A 15007-nucleotide genomic window follows, 5' to 3' on the forward strand; every position below is an offset into this window, starting at 1 on the left:
GCAAACCGGCGGACTACTCTCTCTGTCTCTTCCTGCTCCTCAGGAAGCTCTCCTATTTGGAAGAACCATACGGTGTGCTGCGCCCATGCTGGAGCCTGTGGCTCGATGGCAAGGACCAAAGACATTTCTTCTGCCGTGGGAACGGTTGCCTCCGTGGCAAGGGCCTGGCTCCCTGCCGGAGTCGGTTGTCCCACGGCAGGCTCGGCGTCCATGACAACTCCTTTGACGGCGGCTCTAGGGAGCTCGGTGGGGAAGTACTTGCCGGGGCCTAGCTTCCTCCTCTTGCTCTTCCATGTTTATGGTTCGACGGATGGTTGAGTTAACCCACGCACAAAAGTACCTGGTTCCACAGGTAGCTTGTGGGCAACACGCTTTTATAAGTAGTCGGCGATGTTGTTCTCCATCCGGGGGACATGCTTAGCCTGTATACCATCAAAGCGCTCCTCCAGTCTCCTCACTTCATCTACGTAAGCTTCCATCAATGGGCTCTGATAATCTTTGTTGATCTACCTGACGACAAGTTGCGAATCACCCCTGACGATGAGCTTCTTGACTTCGAGGTCTGCTGCGATCCTGAGACCAGCAAGCAATCCCTCGTACTTGGCGGTGTTGTTCGTCGACATCTCCCTGGGAAAGTGCATTTGGACCACGTACTTGAGGTGCTCTCCGGTGGGTGCGACAAGCAGCACACCAGCGGCGGCGCCTTGTAGCGAGAAAGCTCCATCAAAGTACATGATACAGTTGCAACTCGTTTCCTTGCCTGGGAGAGTGCTCTCCTGTACCTCTTCGTCGGGCGTCGAGGTCCATTCTGCAACGAACTCCGCTAAGCCTCTACTCTTAATTGTCGAGGTGCTCTCAAACTTTAAACCAAAACTTGATAGCTCTAGGGCCCATTCCACAATCCTCCCCGTTGCATTAGGGATATGCAATATCTGTTGCAATGGGAGGCGGGTGACAACGGTGATCTCGTGCGCTTGGAAGTAATGACGCAGCTTCCTCGAGGACATAAGGAGGCCGAAGAGCAATTTTTGCACACCTGAGTACCTCGACCTAGCCACTGAAGGAAATATGCCCTAGAGGCAATAATAAAGTTATTATTTATTTCCTTATTTCATGATAAATGTTTATTATTCATGCTAGAATTGTATTAACCGGAAACATAATACATGTCTGAATACATAGACAAACATAGTGTCACTTTTATGCCTCTACTTGACTAGCTCGTTAATCAAAGATGGTTAAGTTTCCTAACCATAGACATGAGTTGTAATTTGATTAACGAGATCACATCATTAGGAGAATGATGTGATTGACTTGACTCATTCCGTTAGCTTAGCACTTGATCGTTTAGTATGTTGCTATTCACTACTAGGAAAAGGGCTATAGATGAAATGGCCACTAATGGCGCACCAGACATGTGGTGCGCCACTAATATATAGCAGTGGCGCACCATGTGCTGGTGCACCATTAGTGTGAGTGCCTACTTCGTGAAATATTCTTTCAACCTTGGAAGTCAACTCCACAATTATGTCTTCGGGATGAGCGGCGTGCGCCATTTCCTGCTGGAGGTCTGGTAGTCCACCAACGGGAGGTTGGTCTATGGGAAAGTCACCCTCGTTAGGAGCATTGGTCATGACGAGAACATTGAGATCCGCGACATTCTCATTCCCAAGATGAAAGGCTATTCCTTGAACTCCGAATAAGACAACAAATGCCATTATTAGTACTGTCAACGCAAGACCAAACGATGGTATAGCAATGAACAAAAGAATGACACTTGGAAATATGGTCCGAATAATTTCGATAGTAGTTACATGAACAATCGTTTGTGGGATTGGATTAGTTTGCTCGTTGAAATGCCATAAAGCGCGAACCAAGATCCGTGATACGAAAACCAAAATAAGAATGAGGAAGAAAAAGATATCATTCTGTAAGTAAGTGATCATGGGGACACATTGTTTTGAGGACCACAATTTCCTGCACTATGCCTGTAGTGATTTCAGAATTCAGCAACTTAGCCTACTAAAAGATCAGTTACAAGAGCACAATGCTTTTTGTGGCTTCCTGCTCGGCAGAGAAGCCACGCTGCTGGGGCGGCCCTATCACCCGGAGAAGATTTCTTTTCTTCGCTGATTCCTCTCAATGAAATTTGCGAAGAATAGCGGAGAGAAATGGTAACGTAATAAGGGAAAGGGAGCTAGCTGCTTCCATATCGCTTCCAAAAAAGAACCCAAAAGTTCCAGTGGCATCTTCCATTCATTTCGATTTAGGTCTTTCTGCACCATATTTAGATCTTCCCTTTCTACGATCCCGAATTCCTAGCAAATCCTTGACTCCTCGAATACGATGGGATTTCACACCTGGCGAATCTTTCACTCTACCTCCTCTGACTAAGACTATAGAATGTTCCTGTGAATTATGACCTTCGCCTGGAATGTGAGCAAATATATCATGTCGATTGCTCAACCGTACTTTTGCTATCTTACGTAGAGCTGAATTAGGTTTTTTCAGTGTTCTCGTCGAAACACGCGGGCATACTCCTTGCTTCTGGGGACATTGATCCGAAGCTCGAGTACGGCCGTGCGCCGTTTTTCTTCTCTACCATGACGAATCAATTGATTTTTTGTAGGCATCCCTCTTACTATGTCCTTCCCCCCTTTACCCTTTCAAAAGTGGTTACTCCCGATCCGAAGCACCCCTTTTCCATTCATAGAGAGATCCAATCGTCAAAATCAATAAAAAGGCCATCATGGACCAAGATCCAAACAGATCAATCTTGTTAGGAGGTACTGCCCAAGGAAAAGAAAAGGTGACTTCCAGATCAGGGATAATAAATAAAATAGGAACCAGATAAAATCGTATATCGAAACAACTTCTGGCATCACCGGAGGGATCGGAACCACATTCGTAGGCCGACAATTTTTCTGGATAGGTCGAACTATTGGAAGCAAATGGGAAAGGAACACCGAGTGGAATCAAAGAAACTAGCGGACTGATCACTAAATAGATACAAATAGGTGCACATTCCGACATCACCAAAGCCCACTTCGTTCTCTCGCTCTCCTCGCGGCACTCCTTCCTCGCGGGGCGGCATACCGAAAAAAGATGCTCAGATGTGGATTCGAACCACTGAAGGATTTCCAGGGCAATGCCCCTTGCTCTTCCCACTGAAACAAGAAAAAAAGGATTTGCAGTCCAGCAAGAAAACGGATGCGCTAACGCGCAACGGCTTTCGCGCTAGTTGCTCAATCCGTTTCTTGTTTTGCTCTAACCAGCTGAGCTACCAGAACCACTTGCCTAAAGTCTCTTTTCTTCATCTATGAGCATCCTACCTGCAGCGGAGGAGCTTGCTCAAGAACCGAGAGCCGGCCAGGGACTGGACGGCCCTCGTTCGGGAAGGTCTTCTTCGCTATAGACGCCACCAAGAACAAGAAAGGGGCGCATCGCTCCTAGTCACTAAGCAGCTATTCTGTCTGACGGCGGACTCCATCAATCTGAGGTTCTTTCTCTCACGTAATTTCGCCCGCCCGTTCTACTTCCGTGCCACAGGAAATGGGATTCGAACCCATGATACAATCTTCTTGTATGTCGATTTAGCAAACCAATGCCTTAAGCCACTCAGCCATACCTCCAAGTTGTTGATCGGAATTGGATGTGCCGGGTTGGTTGCCCGAAGATCCACTGCGTAAGCCGTAGCGCGCATACTCTTCTTTACTGAGCGAGAAAGACTCTATCCAGATCTATGGATCTCCCCAGCGTCCAAGCGAGACCCCATCCAAACCAATTCCGCCACTCGTTGGGCGAGGCCTTGCTTTCTATGAACACCTCACCACTGAATGAGAAACTTAGCCTCCGACCCGACCAAGAGAGGAGACAGGGTCAAGCCGACGCCGCCCTTCCTCACCTGCCTGAATGGAATGAATATCTCCTTCGTCTAGTCGAAAAGGGAAAAAGCCCGGCGGGTAACAGGACCGTGACTCTTCTAAACCATTACATGACGCAGAAGTCCATTCTCGTCATGATCGATCCACGTCCTACCATAGTGCCTGGAGAACCTGCTTCTAGAAGATTCTATAGTGATCCACTAGAATTGGCCTCGGGTGACGCCTCCCTAGTCATTGAAAGATTTCATCCCTTGCTCGGTCATTAAGGTGGGGTGAAAACTGCAATTAATGCTCTATCTCTGTCATAGAATATGGGATACTCACTTTAATTGGCCTAGCATCCCCAGAGCCTCAGACAGGCCTGCCCTTCCAATCGGGGTTATAACGGGTCCGGTATCAGCAACACCAGCCAATCGTGTTGGTACGGTGGGTTCCCCATACCCACTATTTGGAAAAAAAGCTTGCCATAGCAGCTCAAACCTCTGATCGGTAAATGGGAGTTCTAACCGGTCCTAACCCCAATTCCAGACAAATTGATTGGACCGAGGTTCGTGCAGGGAGAGAATAGAAACTAATAATCATGGAGCAAGAAAACGGATGCGCTAACGGCTTTCGCGCTAGTTGCTCAATCCGTTGCTTGTTTGGTTCGAGGTTGAGCTCACCCGCCGCCCTACGTCAGTAGTCTTACTAACTTCTATGCCCTTTTTTTGCTCTAAGGTAAGGTCCTTCAAGAACAGCATTGCGATCGCAATGGGGCTCTGGGTGAATATTGTCCGCCCGTATGAGCCGGGCTGTGAATATTTATAGGTCGGGGTCTTTACTGAAAAACCACAATACTACACTACAACAATTTGAAGAAATCCGCAAGTGACTCTAATTTGAATTCACTAGTCGTGTTGAGTTTTTTTATTTCAATATAAAAGATCTGCCAATCCCGATATTCCCACATTTCATTCTGGTCCAGTGTCCATTCCTGAATGAAAGAAATGAGCTTTGCCCCTTCACTCACTTCTGAATGACTCCTTTAGCACTCTCTTTTTTAGATCAAAAAATAGAAACAATTTACCTTTACCATACCTTCCAAGCAAGAGTGTTTTATTGCAAGATTAAGTTATTACTGAACAAGGAGAAATTCTCATTATAAAGGATGAGAGAAATTCGGAAGCACTTTTTTAATATTCTAGCAGACAGAATTGAATTGGTCTAATTTAGGACTTTCCAATCGATTTTTATCTTACCTAGTTCTATCTACGCCCAGGGGTAGGTACGTCGCAAGCTCTGGGCAGCTATCTTATTCCAAAGAATATAGCTCCCTAAAAGGTTGCCGATACCATACCTCTATTGAACCCTACTTGGTTCAATTGTTTAAGTGTTTAGTCGAGAGGAACCACATTGTCACCATGCTTGTGCTAAGCCACAGCTCCACCTACTTCTCTCTGTTCTCAGCAGCCCACAGGATTTTTCGAGTCTCAAAGTCCTATTAGAACTCCCGCGCTTGCTCCTTTGGAGACAAATGGATCCGAATTTCGGTAAGATAATACAAGAATCGTATTTAGTTGGGTTCTAACTCTGCTGTTCAGTCTGGCGCGGGTGTGATACTGGTGAAGAAGCGAGTAGTTGACAGTCAGGGAAGTAGATTCCTTTAAGGAGAGAAATTCATTGGTTTAGCCGTTAGGCGGAGCTTCTTTACACGTCGGTAGTGGAACAGCCCAGGTAGCTTAACGTGCTCTTGGCACAAAGGTAATAGAATGGGAGTCTGATGACACCCGGTACTCGGGATCTCCTGCTTGAAGAAGCAAGGAATTTCAATTACTCAGCCATTGAATAAAATAAACTAGATACCCATGTTTCCAATATTTACTTCTCTTTACTTGCAGGACCTAGCCTAAGCATAAAGTAGATTTGCTACACAAGCTCAAGTGGAGGAGGAAGCAGGGGTGGCGAACAAAATGTTGGTATGGAAGATCTCTTGCTCCCCCCTGAAGGGTTCTTAGATTACCAAGTAAGGGAGGGACGTAGGTACCATGGTTTCCTTCTTTTATTGAATACCAGTAACGCGAGTAAACATTTAAGTGAGAAGTTAGGTAAGCATTGCCAATGGCCAAAGCCTTTACTCTTTACTTCTTGACTATAGTAATAGTAAATAATGTCACTAGATTTGGCATAAATACTAGCCAGGTACCATTTCCCAAACTTGATTTCCTTTTTATGCACCTGTTTATGCACCTGGGTCATTGTTCACGAACTAAGACGGCTTAGCCGCCTTTCTTTGGGCTGTATGAAGGAAGTACTTCAACGAATGGGTAGGTTGCAGACCCAACATTATAGGCGGGAAGTTCTCCTTTCTCCAAGTATGCTCATTAGACCGATAGGTGAGTAGCAAGTATAGTAGTAGCCAATACTAAAAACCGATAGTAGAAGGGTCGGTGGATGGCCCTTGCGAAAGTGGCCACGCCGCATCCCTTCAGTAGCCAATCCTTTTTCTCAACGATGCAGTTCGCTTGGAACATGGCACAAGGTGTGACGTTCAGAGCGGTGGAGGACAACCTGTTTGTTGTTCCAGTTTTCTACCTTGGCGACTGGCAAAAGCTCATGGAAGAAGGGTCGTGGCTGTTCCGCAACCATGGCGTGTAAAGAAGCCTTACGACAGGATGGCTAACCCGCGATCTGTGGTTCTGAACCAGATTCACGTCTGGTCGCAGATTCATAACATCTCGGAACTGTTCCGCCTGGAAAACCTCGTGCGGGATCTGGCTAATAAGAAGCAACAATAGAGAATCTCGCCTAGCTTGAGGCTGCGCCTCATTGCCCTCTATAAGTACTTTCTAGTAAAAAGAACTACCTTTCAAAGCACATACCATTATGGCTAGCTAAAACGAAAGAATGAGAGTACAAGGTATGGGTCTACGCTTCCAGCTTGCTCTAGAAAAACGGAAATGGGATCTCTCTCTGGTGGGAGCCTGGCAGTGGGGAAAACGGCACCTGCAGGGGTCCAGGTCTCCATGATGAACAACCACGACTTTGATCTTAACGAGCTGCCGCCTGAGCATGAGCAGCTCGTTCATGAGCAGCCACTGTTGAAAATAGCGAGCCTCTAGAGGATGACGCTGATACATCATTTGATTTGTTTCGGGATGTAGAAGAACAACCTGATGAGTACAATTATGATTATGATGACTATGTTGATGAATCCATGTGGGGAGATGAGGACTGGACATAACAAGAACATGAGAAAGCGGAAGATTATGTGAGCATCTATGCTCACATCTTGTCCACCCCAGTAAGTGAACGTTTTGTATCCTTTTGCTTATATTTTGCTGTTCGTTCTGTAAATGACCTTGAGTTGTTTTTCACATTCTTTCTACAGGTAATTGCAGATATTGACAAAGATGGTGTACATGAAATGGTGATTGCACTTTGACTCAAAAGCACTATTCGATAAGATGCAGTAGAACTGTGCACCCATTTTTGTTTGAGTTTGAGGCGACCTATACTACACTATAATAGCAAGGAGAGACAGCAACTGATACCAGATCATACTACAGTACAGCTAGTGCGTGCTAAAACCCTCCTTGTGTACTAGGCTTATGAATAAACTAAACTGTTGAGATGTCTCTAGTGTAGGTGACAGGGAAGCCATGCTCGTTAGAAGAGAAAACAGATGGTTTGAGCAATCATGGGTTCAAGCTCTAGTGGATGGGTTTGATAGCTGAACGCAAGGATAATTCATCTACGTAGCTAGTTGGTTATGGTGGCGGAGAAGCCCCTCTTTAGCTAGATTGGGCTCCTTTACTACTTTATTTAACCCGGGGTTATGCCTAAAACCGGTATCTTATGCGTGTTCGACTAGTTCCATTTCTGATTCTCCTTCTTCGCTGGTGTCTACATACGAAAGAATGGAACACTCGACAGCTTCAATTCTCAAATAACCAGCTCATTATGCTTAGGTTGGGTTAGGAAAACGAAGCTTTCCAAGGGACTAGTTCTTTCGCGCATCTGTTTCTCCATCCGTTCTCTTCACATAAGAAGCCAGCTGCCTACTCCTACTATTGGGTCGGTTGGTCGGTCAAGTGAACCACGCCTAGCAGGTGGGTATGCCGATAAGATTCCTTTGTTTGACGTACGTCCATATGAAGCGAGCGCTTCTAAACGAGGCTATTATGCTGAAACTAGGGCTCCCTCTGGACGGTAGAGCGAGAGGGATAGCAAGCACTTGAAAAGGGAAGGAAGGGTCTTAGAACTACTGAAACAGTAGTAGAACTCTTCCAAAATCAAAATAGGAGAGTGAAAAACAAAAAGAAGACCATTGGGCTGGGGAATACTCCCTCAATCACTCTACTGGGCGATCCTTCTTACTCTACCTTTCAATTCCTTTGCCTTTCTTCTTTTGGTCGATCCAATGGTTCGGACTAGGACGTGTAAACCCCGAAGGGAGATTGACCCTACCTAAGTATTTTCTTAGATAGAAGTGGTTGGTCAAGTGTGAGTCACGCCGGGGCGGGTAGACCCACTTTTAATAGCAATGCCCAGATCAATGGAAAATGGAAGTTTCTAGAATTGCAGCTTTGTTCTGTTCAAGAAGTCTTTCTCCAGGGTTCGGTTCAGAAGGCGGGATGGAAGAGAGAGAATGGGCTTATCGTGCGACAAGGTCGATCGATCACTCAAACTGTTCGGTATCTCTACAATTGAGTGAGCTGTGTTGCGAAGGAAAATGATGAAATTGCTTACTTTTCATAGGCGTGAATTCTATCTTCGATTAGATAGTTTCCATGCTTTTGATAAAAAGATGGGTTGGTATCTGAATGAAAGTCGGTAAGCAATCAACCTAGTGCTGTCCTCGGCAGACCAGGAAATATAATAAACTTTGGAGCCTCATCATTGGAAAGATTGACAACTTAATGGTCTGAAAAACTATTCAAAGAGTGACTTTTAAGCCCCACTGGTTCGCTTTATTTTCAACAGACATTTCCTCCCTCGTCAGCAGCTTCATTACCTGCTAAGTCTGGAAGGGTAGTAAAATCACTCACAACAATCAATCTTTTCTTATGATACTGATATGATGCAAACGGTGACACCCCCGGATAATGTGTCTGTGCATTTGTGTCTGTCTTCCCTTAGATGTGAGGAATCGAATCTCTATTGAAATCTGGAATCACAAGGTATCCTTTCTTTAAAAACACATGAACGGGCGCCCTGAATGAATAAGAAATCGCTGCTATAACAGAGAGTTGCCCCAGATCATACAATGTGGTTCTCTACTTTCGGCTGGCTGGCAGATCAATGTATTTATACGAAAGAGTAGACAAAGGTTCTGACAGGGGTAACTACTGCCAAGAAGCGAACTCATAGAGATGAAGAGAGAGAAGTTAGCTGCAACCGATCATCGGAGGAAGCAGGCTTACAAGAAACTGATGGGACGATCGGAAGAAGAGAGTGATAACAGGTTTCTAGTTGACAACCTTCCGCATTTCTTATTGGGATAGATTTCATACATTCTGATTTCCTTTACCCTCCCATGAGGAAAAGCTGGTGTGATTAAGGTTATCTAAAGAAAAGCTCATAGTGTTATGCCTTGTAGCTTATTCCACTCTCTATATTAGTTCCCTTCGATTCAACGCAGTGAAGACAGTTTCAATCGGGTCGATGGACCCTTGGTTGTTTTTGTGATAAGTTGCTATTATGAAATAAATAATCATTTCTTGCTCAATTCGAGAGGTGATTTCATTCCACAGTGACAATTCATGTTGAACGCATCCTCCGGCATTTAGGATTCTTCCTACAGAGGGCACTACTAGCAAAGAATAAACTTTCCACCCGGCGAGAAAAAGAGATAAAGGTTGGCACTTGGTCCTCTTGGTTAGGATGTAGAGGGGATCTATCAACAATCCCGTCATCTTCTTCCAGCCTTTTCCTCTGAATTTGATATACTTCAAAAACGAATCACTCTTTCCAGTATGAATCTCTTCTGTCATAGAGGCCTCGTCAAGGGCAGCAGCTAGACCCATATCTTTTGACGGCGAGCATCGATAGAGATCCTTCGGTGAAAGCTAGAACCAACTCTACGAGGAAAGCGGAAGCAAACAGTTATGATGTGGTTGATAGTGTTTTTAGGGATAACCTAAGTTGGCGTTACCCGACATAGTCAACTGGGTACCTTCATTCTTTAACAATTCCGGACATAGGAACAATGAGCTGTCTCCACGGCTTCTCTTCCAAACCAATATCGCAATGGATCTATCTTCAGCTTATTCTCTCAATCAATGAATGCGGGTCATCGTGGAGAATCTAGGGAAGTGTAGACTATAAGTAGCCAATTTGCAATTCATTTCCTTGGCAATGACGAGTGATGGTATCTCGAAGCCATTCATCTTATCTCTGCAGCAGGAGATTCTTCACCGGACAAAAGATAAGGAAAAGACAAAGAAATCCCATGGGTAGTTTTTGGAAAAACCTATTCTGTAGGAGAGAGAGGCATACCTATGAAAACTAGTATGTATCTTTTTCTTGGTTTAAGCAGTGCAGGAAATTGTCGGTATAAAAAACATTGTGTCCCCATGATAATTTTACATCATGATATCTTTTTCTTCTGGTTATGCATTTTCCTCTGCACTTTTCTTTGTATTTATTTGAAGGAATCGTCTGGGCAGAAATAGGCAAGAATCTCGTCTGTCGTAGAGGCCTCGTCGAGTGCTTCCGCTACCCGAGGAGATGATGATCCAAGAAAAAACAAAGTGGGACATCAAGATGCCGATGAAAAAGATGGGTTTCGGTCGGAGCCATCCGCAAGCCGCGCCCCGCCCAACCTAGAAGTACCCTCCATTTCGTTGTTGAGAAAGCAAATAAAGAATGTTCTGAGATCATGTCGAAATCGTAAGCTGCCCAAAACCAAATTGGAAGAAATTTACAGGGATCTTAACCTGGAAAATGCGAGCGAGGAAAAACGGGTAAAAAAACCAGGTCCTCGAGGGCATTTCAAGGTGACGCCTTATATTTTAAATAACATGAAGGATAAACCCCATATCGACTTAATTGTGAAAGTCCACGATTGGGATCGCGCACGAAATAGAAATTTATTTGTGTAGGTTTCTCATAGCAAATAGAGAAACCGAGGCCCCTACTTACCTACCGGGTAGGTGTGGGGGGGAAGAAGAGTGGGAACGAGGGCTTCTTTCACTTGTTTGTTTTCCTACAACGGTGTCTCCGAACTCAACGGCTCCCATGATTTGGAGCGATAGCGAATTCATACGAGGACTACGAAGAGAATAATTGCATTCCTTCCAGGAGATCGAGCACACGCTTTCCTCGGTTTCGAATCAAGGGACAAAGATATATCCTCGGTAACGGCAAAGGGGATAGCCTTGCTTTTGAACATTCGTGTGCATATATTTTCATTAGATGTGCAATCGAAATCAGTAGGAGAGAAACTTTCATCCCTATATTTCCACTGAAATGGAATTAGCGATACCTTTGCTTTTAGTTTGAATTCATGAATCCTGTTTCTAGTGGCGAGTAACTACTACGAAAGGTACGGAAAACGGGAAAGGCAAAGCACATGAAAGAAGAATATATTCAATAATGCCATCCTTGTTTCGGTACCGGATTCAACTTGTTGAGGCTTCTGCTCGTAACGTCACTCACTGGATCAAATCAAAGGGCTCGGTTTCTGCTCCTTGGCAAAGGAAAAGTAAATTCAATAGGAATCCGAATCCTAAAAGGCAAGACCCAAACCACCGGTCGATCAACAGTTCTTCTTTCACTTCCATCTCTTGATACCTGTTTTCTTGCTTTTCTTACCACTGCTGTAGTGAACCACATCTCTAAGCACCGGGAGTCGTGAACCGCGCACAAGGTCCTTCTTAAAATAGAAATAAGTGAAATAATTGTTTTGGGTCACCTTGGCTTTTGTGTTTAGTAGTTAGTAGGGGAAGTTGCCCGGCTTGGTATCTCTCTTCCCTGTAGAAAACCAATCACAAGTCCCTCCTTATTTTCACTCCAAAAAGCTGAAAAAAAGAGCAAATCTCGGATAGCCTAACTTGTTTTTTTGCCCTGCTAAAGGCAGCTACTATCCCTGCTGGATTTCTAGAAAATGGAATGTACCTAGGGAACCCTATTGATCAGATCAGAGACTAAACCTAGTGATCTTTCTCCTGCTGGCAAGCATCGATACCTGTCTCCTAATGAATTGATCTTCTCTTGGGCTCTGATTCACACAATCAGAAAGCCCTTGCGATGTGGGTCACCCTTTTCCTCTATACATCTGTTCAGCAAAGGGGGCTTGCTATTCTCTGCAATTGAAGGTTGGGCCTACATATCTCTTATTTGTGTGGATCAACCATCCAACCTTTCTTCTTTCTTTCCATAAAAGCGTAGGTAGAATGCGTATAGTAATGGTAGAGCTGATGTATGGCTAAGCAGGGCTAATGGAGCTCTTGGAAAGAAGTCAGTATCCAGCTTATCCCTAGTCTAGCACTCTGCTGTGAAGTCAGAAACCCATTAACAAGCAAGGCTGTAGTGAACCTCTTCCTTAAGGGATTGTGGAATGCACACATCCCGGAATACAGTTGGGTGATCCATTAAGCTAAGCAAGAGCTATGAACAACCTAGTGACGCGGTGCCAAGCATCGATACGAGGAAGGTGATAGATCAGATACGATTTCCTTCATAGGATACTCTTTTTCCTTCGGGTTGTGGAATGATAGGAAGGGACTAATAGTAGTGATTTAGTGCGATGTGAGGTGCCCCGCGCGTGAGACTTTTTGAGGTTAAGAAAATAATAACAGGGCGGCTTTCTTAGACTCGGCTCTATAGCACTCTTTGAGTAAGTTCGTTAATGAGGTAGCAGTTCTACACGAATGAAAATAGACCTATTTTCTCTTTCTTGGGCGGGGCACCAAATTCATGTATCTTTACCAATTAACCAATTTCTTGACGCTGGGGTGGATCCTAAAGAGATACCACTTCCTCATGAATTTATCTTGAATCGGGACCTTTTGGCTCAACTTTATCCTAGTTTTGCCGAAGGAGCAACCCCTTTTTCACTTTAAATTTGTCCAAATACGCAGAATTTCTGACTTTTCACGGAGGACTAGATCCAGTAACCGGTGGTCTCTGGCTTACCGATATTGCGCACCATCATTTAGCTATTGCTATTCTTTCCCTAATCACAGGTTATATGTATAGGACCAATTGGGGTATTGGCCATGGACTTAAAGATATTTTGGAGGCACACAAGGGCCCATTTACATGACAAGGCCATAAGGGTCTTTATGAAATCTTAACAACGTCATGGCATGCTCAATTATCTCTTAACCTAGCTATGCTAGGTTCTACAACCATTGTTGTAGCTCATCATATGTATTCTATGCCTCCCTATCCATATCTAGCTACTGACTATGGTACACAACTTTCCTTGTTCACACACCACATGTGGATTGGCGGATTTCTAATAGTCGGTGTTGCTGCACATGTAGCAATTTTTATGGTAAGAGACTATGATCCAACTACTCGATACAACGATCTATTATATCGCGTCCTTAGACACCGCGATGCAATCATATCCCACCTTAACTGGGTATGTATATTTCTAGGTTTTCATAGTTTTGGCTTGTACATTCATAATGATACCATGAGTGCTTTAGGCCGTCCACAAGATATGTTTTCGGATACTGCCATACAATTACAACCTATCTTTGCTCAATTTGTACAAAATATCCATGCTACTGCGCCTGGCGTAATAGCTCCTGGTGCAACTACAAGTACTAGCTTAACGTGGGGAGGCGGCGAGTTAGTAGCAGTAGGTGGCAAAGTGGCTTTGTTACCTATTCCATTAGGAACCGCAAATTTTTTAGTCCATCACATTCATGCATTTACCATACATGTGACTGTATTAATAGTTTTGAAAGGTGTTTTATTTGCTCGGAGTTCCCGTTTGATACCCGATAAAGCAAATCTAGGTTTTTGCTTTCCTTGCGATGGGCCTGGCCGAGGGGGAACATGTCAAGTATCCGCCTGGGATCATGTTTTCTTAGGTTTATTCTGGAGGTGCAATGCAATTTCGGTAGTCATTTTCCATTTCAGTTGGAAAATGCAGTCGGATGTTTGGGGTACTATTAGTGATCAAGGGGTGGTAACTCATATTACAGGGGGAAACTTTGCACAGAGTTCCATTACGATTAATGGGTGGCTTCGAGATTTCTTGTGGGCACAGGCATCGCAAGTCATTCAGTCTTATGGTTCTTCATTATCTACATATGGTATTTTTTTTCTTAGGTGATCATTTTGTCTGGGCCTTCAGTTTAATGTTTTTATTCAGCGGCCGTGGTTATTGGCAAGAACTCATTGAATCTATCATTTGGGCTCATAAAAAATTCAAAGTTGCTCTTGCTACTCAGCCTAGAGCCTTGAGCATCATACAAGGACGTGCTGTAGGAGAAACCCATTACCTTCTGCGTGGAATTGCCACGACATGGGCATTCTTCTTAGCGAGAATTATTGCAGTAGGATAGTGGCTAGGAGGATTTGAAAGGCATTATGGAATTAAGATTTCCCAGGTTTAGCCAAGGCTTAGCTCAGGACCCCACTACTCGTCGTATTTGGTTTGGTATTGCTACCGCACATGATTTCGAAAGTCATGATGTTATTACTGAGGAACGTCTTTATCAGAACATTTTTGCTTCTCACTTTGGGCAGTTAGCAATAATATTTCTATGGACGTCCGGAAATCAGTTTCATGTAGCTTAGCAAGGCTGGATACAGGATCCTTTACATGTAAGACCTATTGCTCATGCCATTTGGGATCCTCATTTTGGTCAACCCGCCGTGGAAGCCTTTACTCGATGAGTTGGCTGCCTGCCATAATCTTGTTGTCTTCTTCTTTCCCTAACCTTATCTTAGCCTTAGGCGCCTCTCGGAAACTTCATAATCTGAATTAGTTTCCTCTCTAGGTAGTAACCATAACTTTAACTAGGAACTCAGCATTATAGGACTGAGTCTTCTTTAGTAGTAGTTGTTTGAGTTTTTCCGCTTTCCCTGATCTCCGCCACTTCATCCGTTATGGCCCGTAATGTCATAGCTTTCAGGGTTGGGTTCTGATAGAACTCTATCCATAGAGACCTCCTCCCTTT

General features: G+C 44.3%; 1 protein-coding gene across 1 annotated transcript; it reads right to left on the reverse strand.

Moving 5' to 3' along the window:
• Positions 1-2670: 2670 nt before the first annotated feature.
• On the reverse strand, positions 2671-3033 carry LOC123134074 (NADH-ubiquinone oxidoreductase chain 3-like). The gene has a single exon (XM_044553420.1). The coding sequence runs from the start codon at positions 3031-3033 to the stop codon at positions 2677-2679; it is 357 nt and encodes a 118-aa protein (XP_044409355.1). The 3' UTR covers positions 2671-2676.
• Between the last annotated feature and the right edge of the window lie 11974 nt (positions 3034-15007).

This window comes from Triticum aestivum, chromosome 6B (assembly GCF_018294505.1).
Source record: "Triticum aestivum cultivar Chinese Spring chromosome 6B, IWGSC CS RefSeq v2.1, whole genome shotgun sequence".
NCBI lineage: Eukaryota > Viridiplantae > Streptophyta > Magnoliopsida > Poales > Poaceae > Triticum > Triticum aestivum.

Excerpts from the sequence above, each read along its gene's own strand:
- LOC123134074 (XM_044553420.1), bottom strand. The coding sequence starts at position 3,033 with ATGTCGGAATGTGCACCTATTTGTATCTATTTAGTGATCAGTCCGCTA.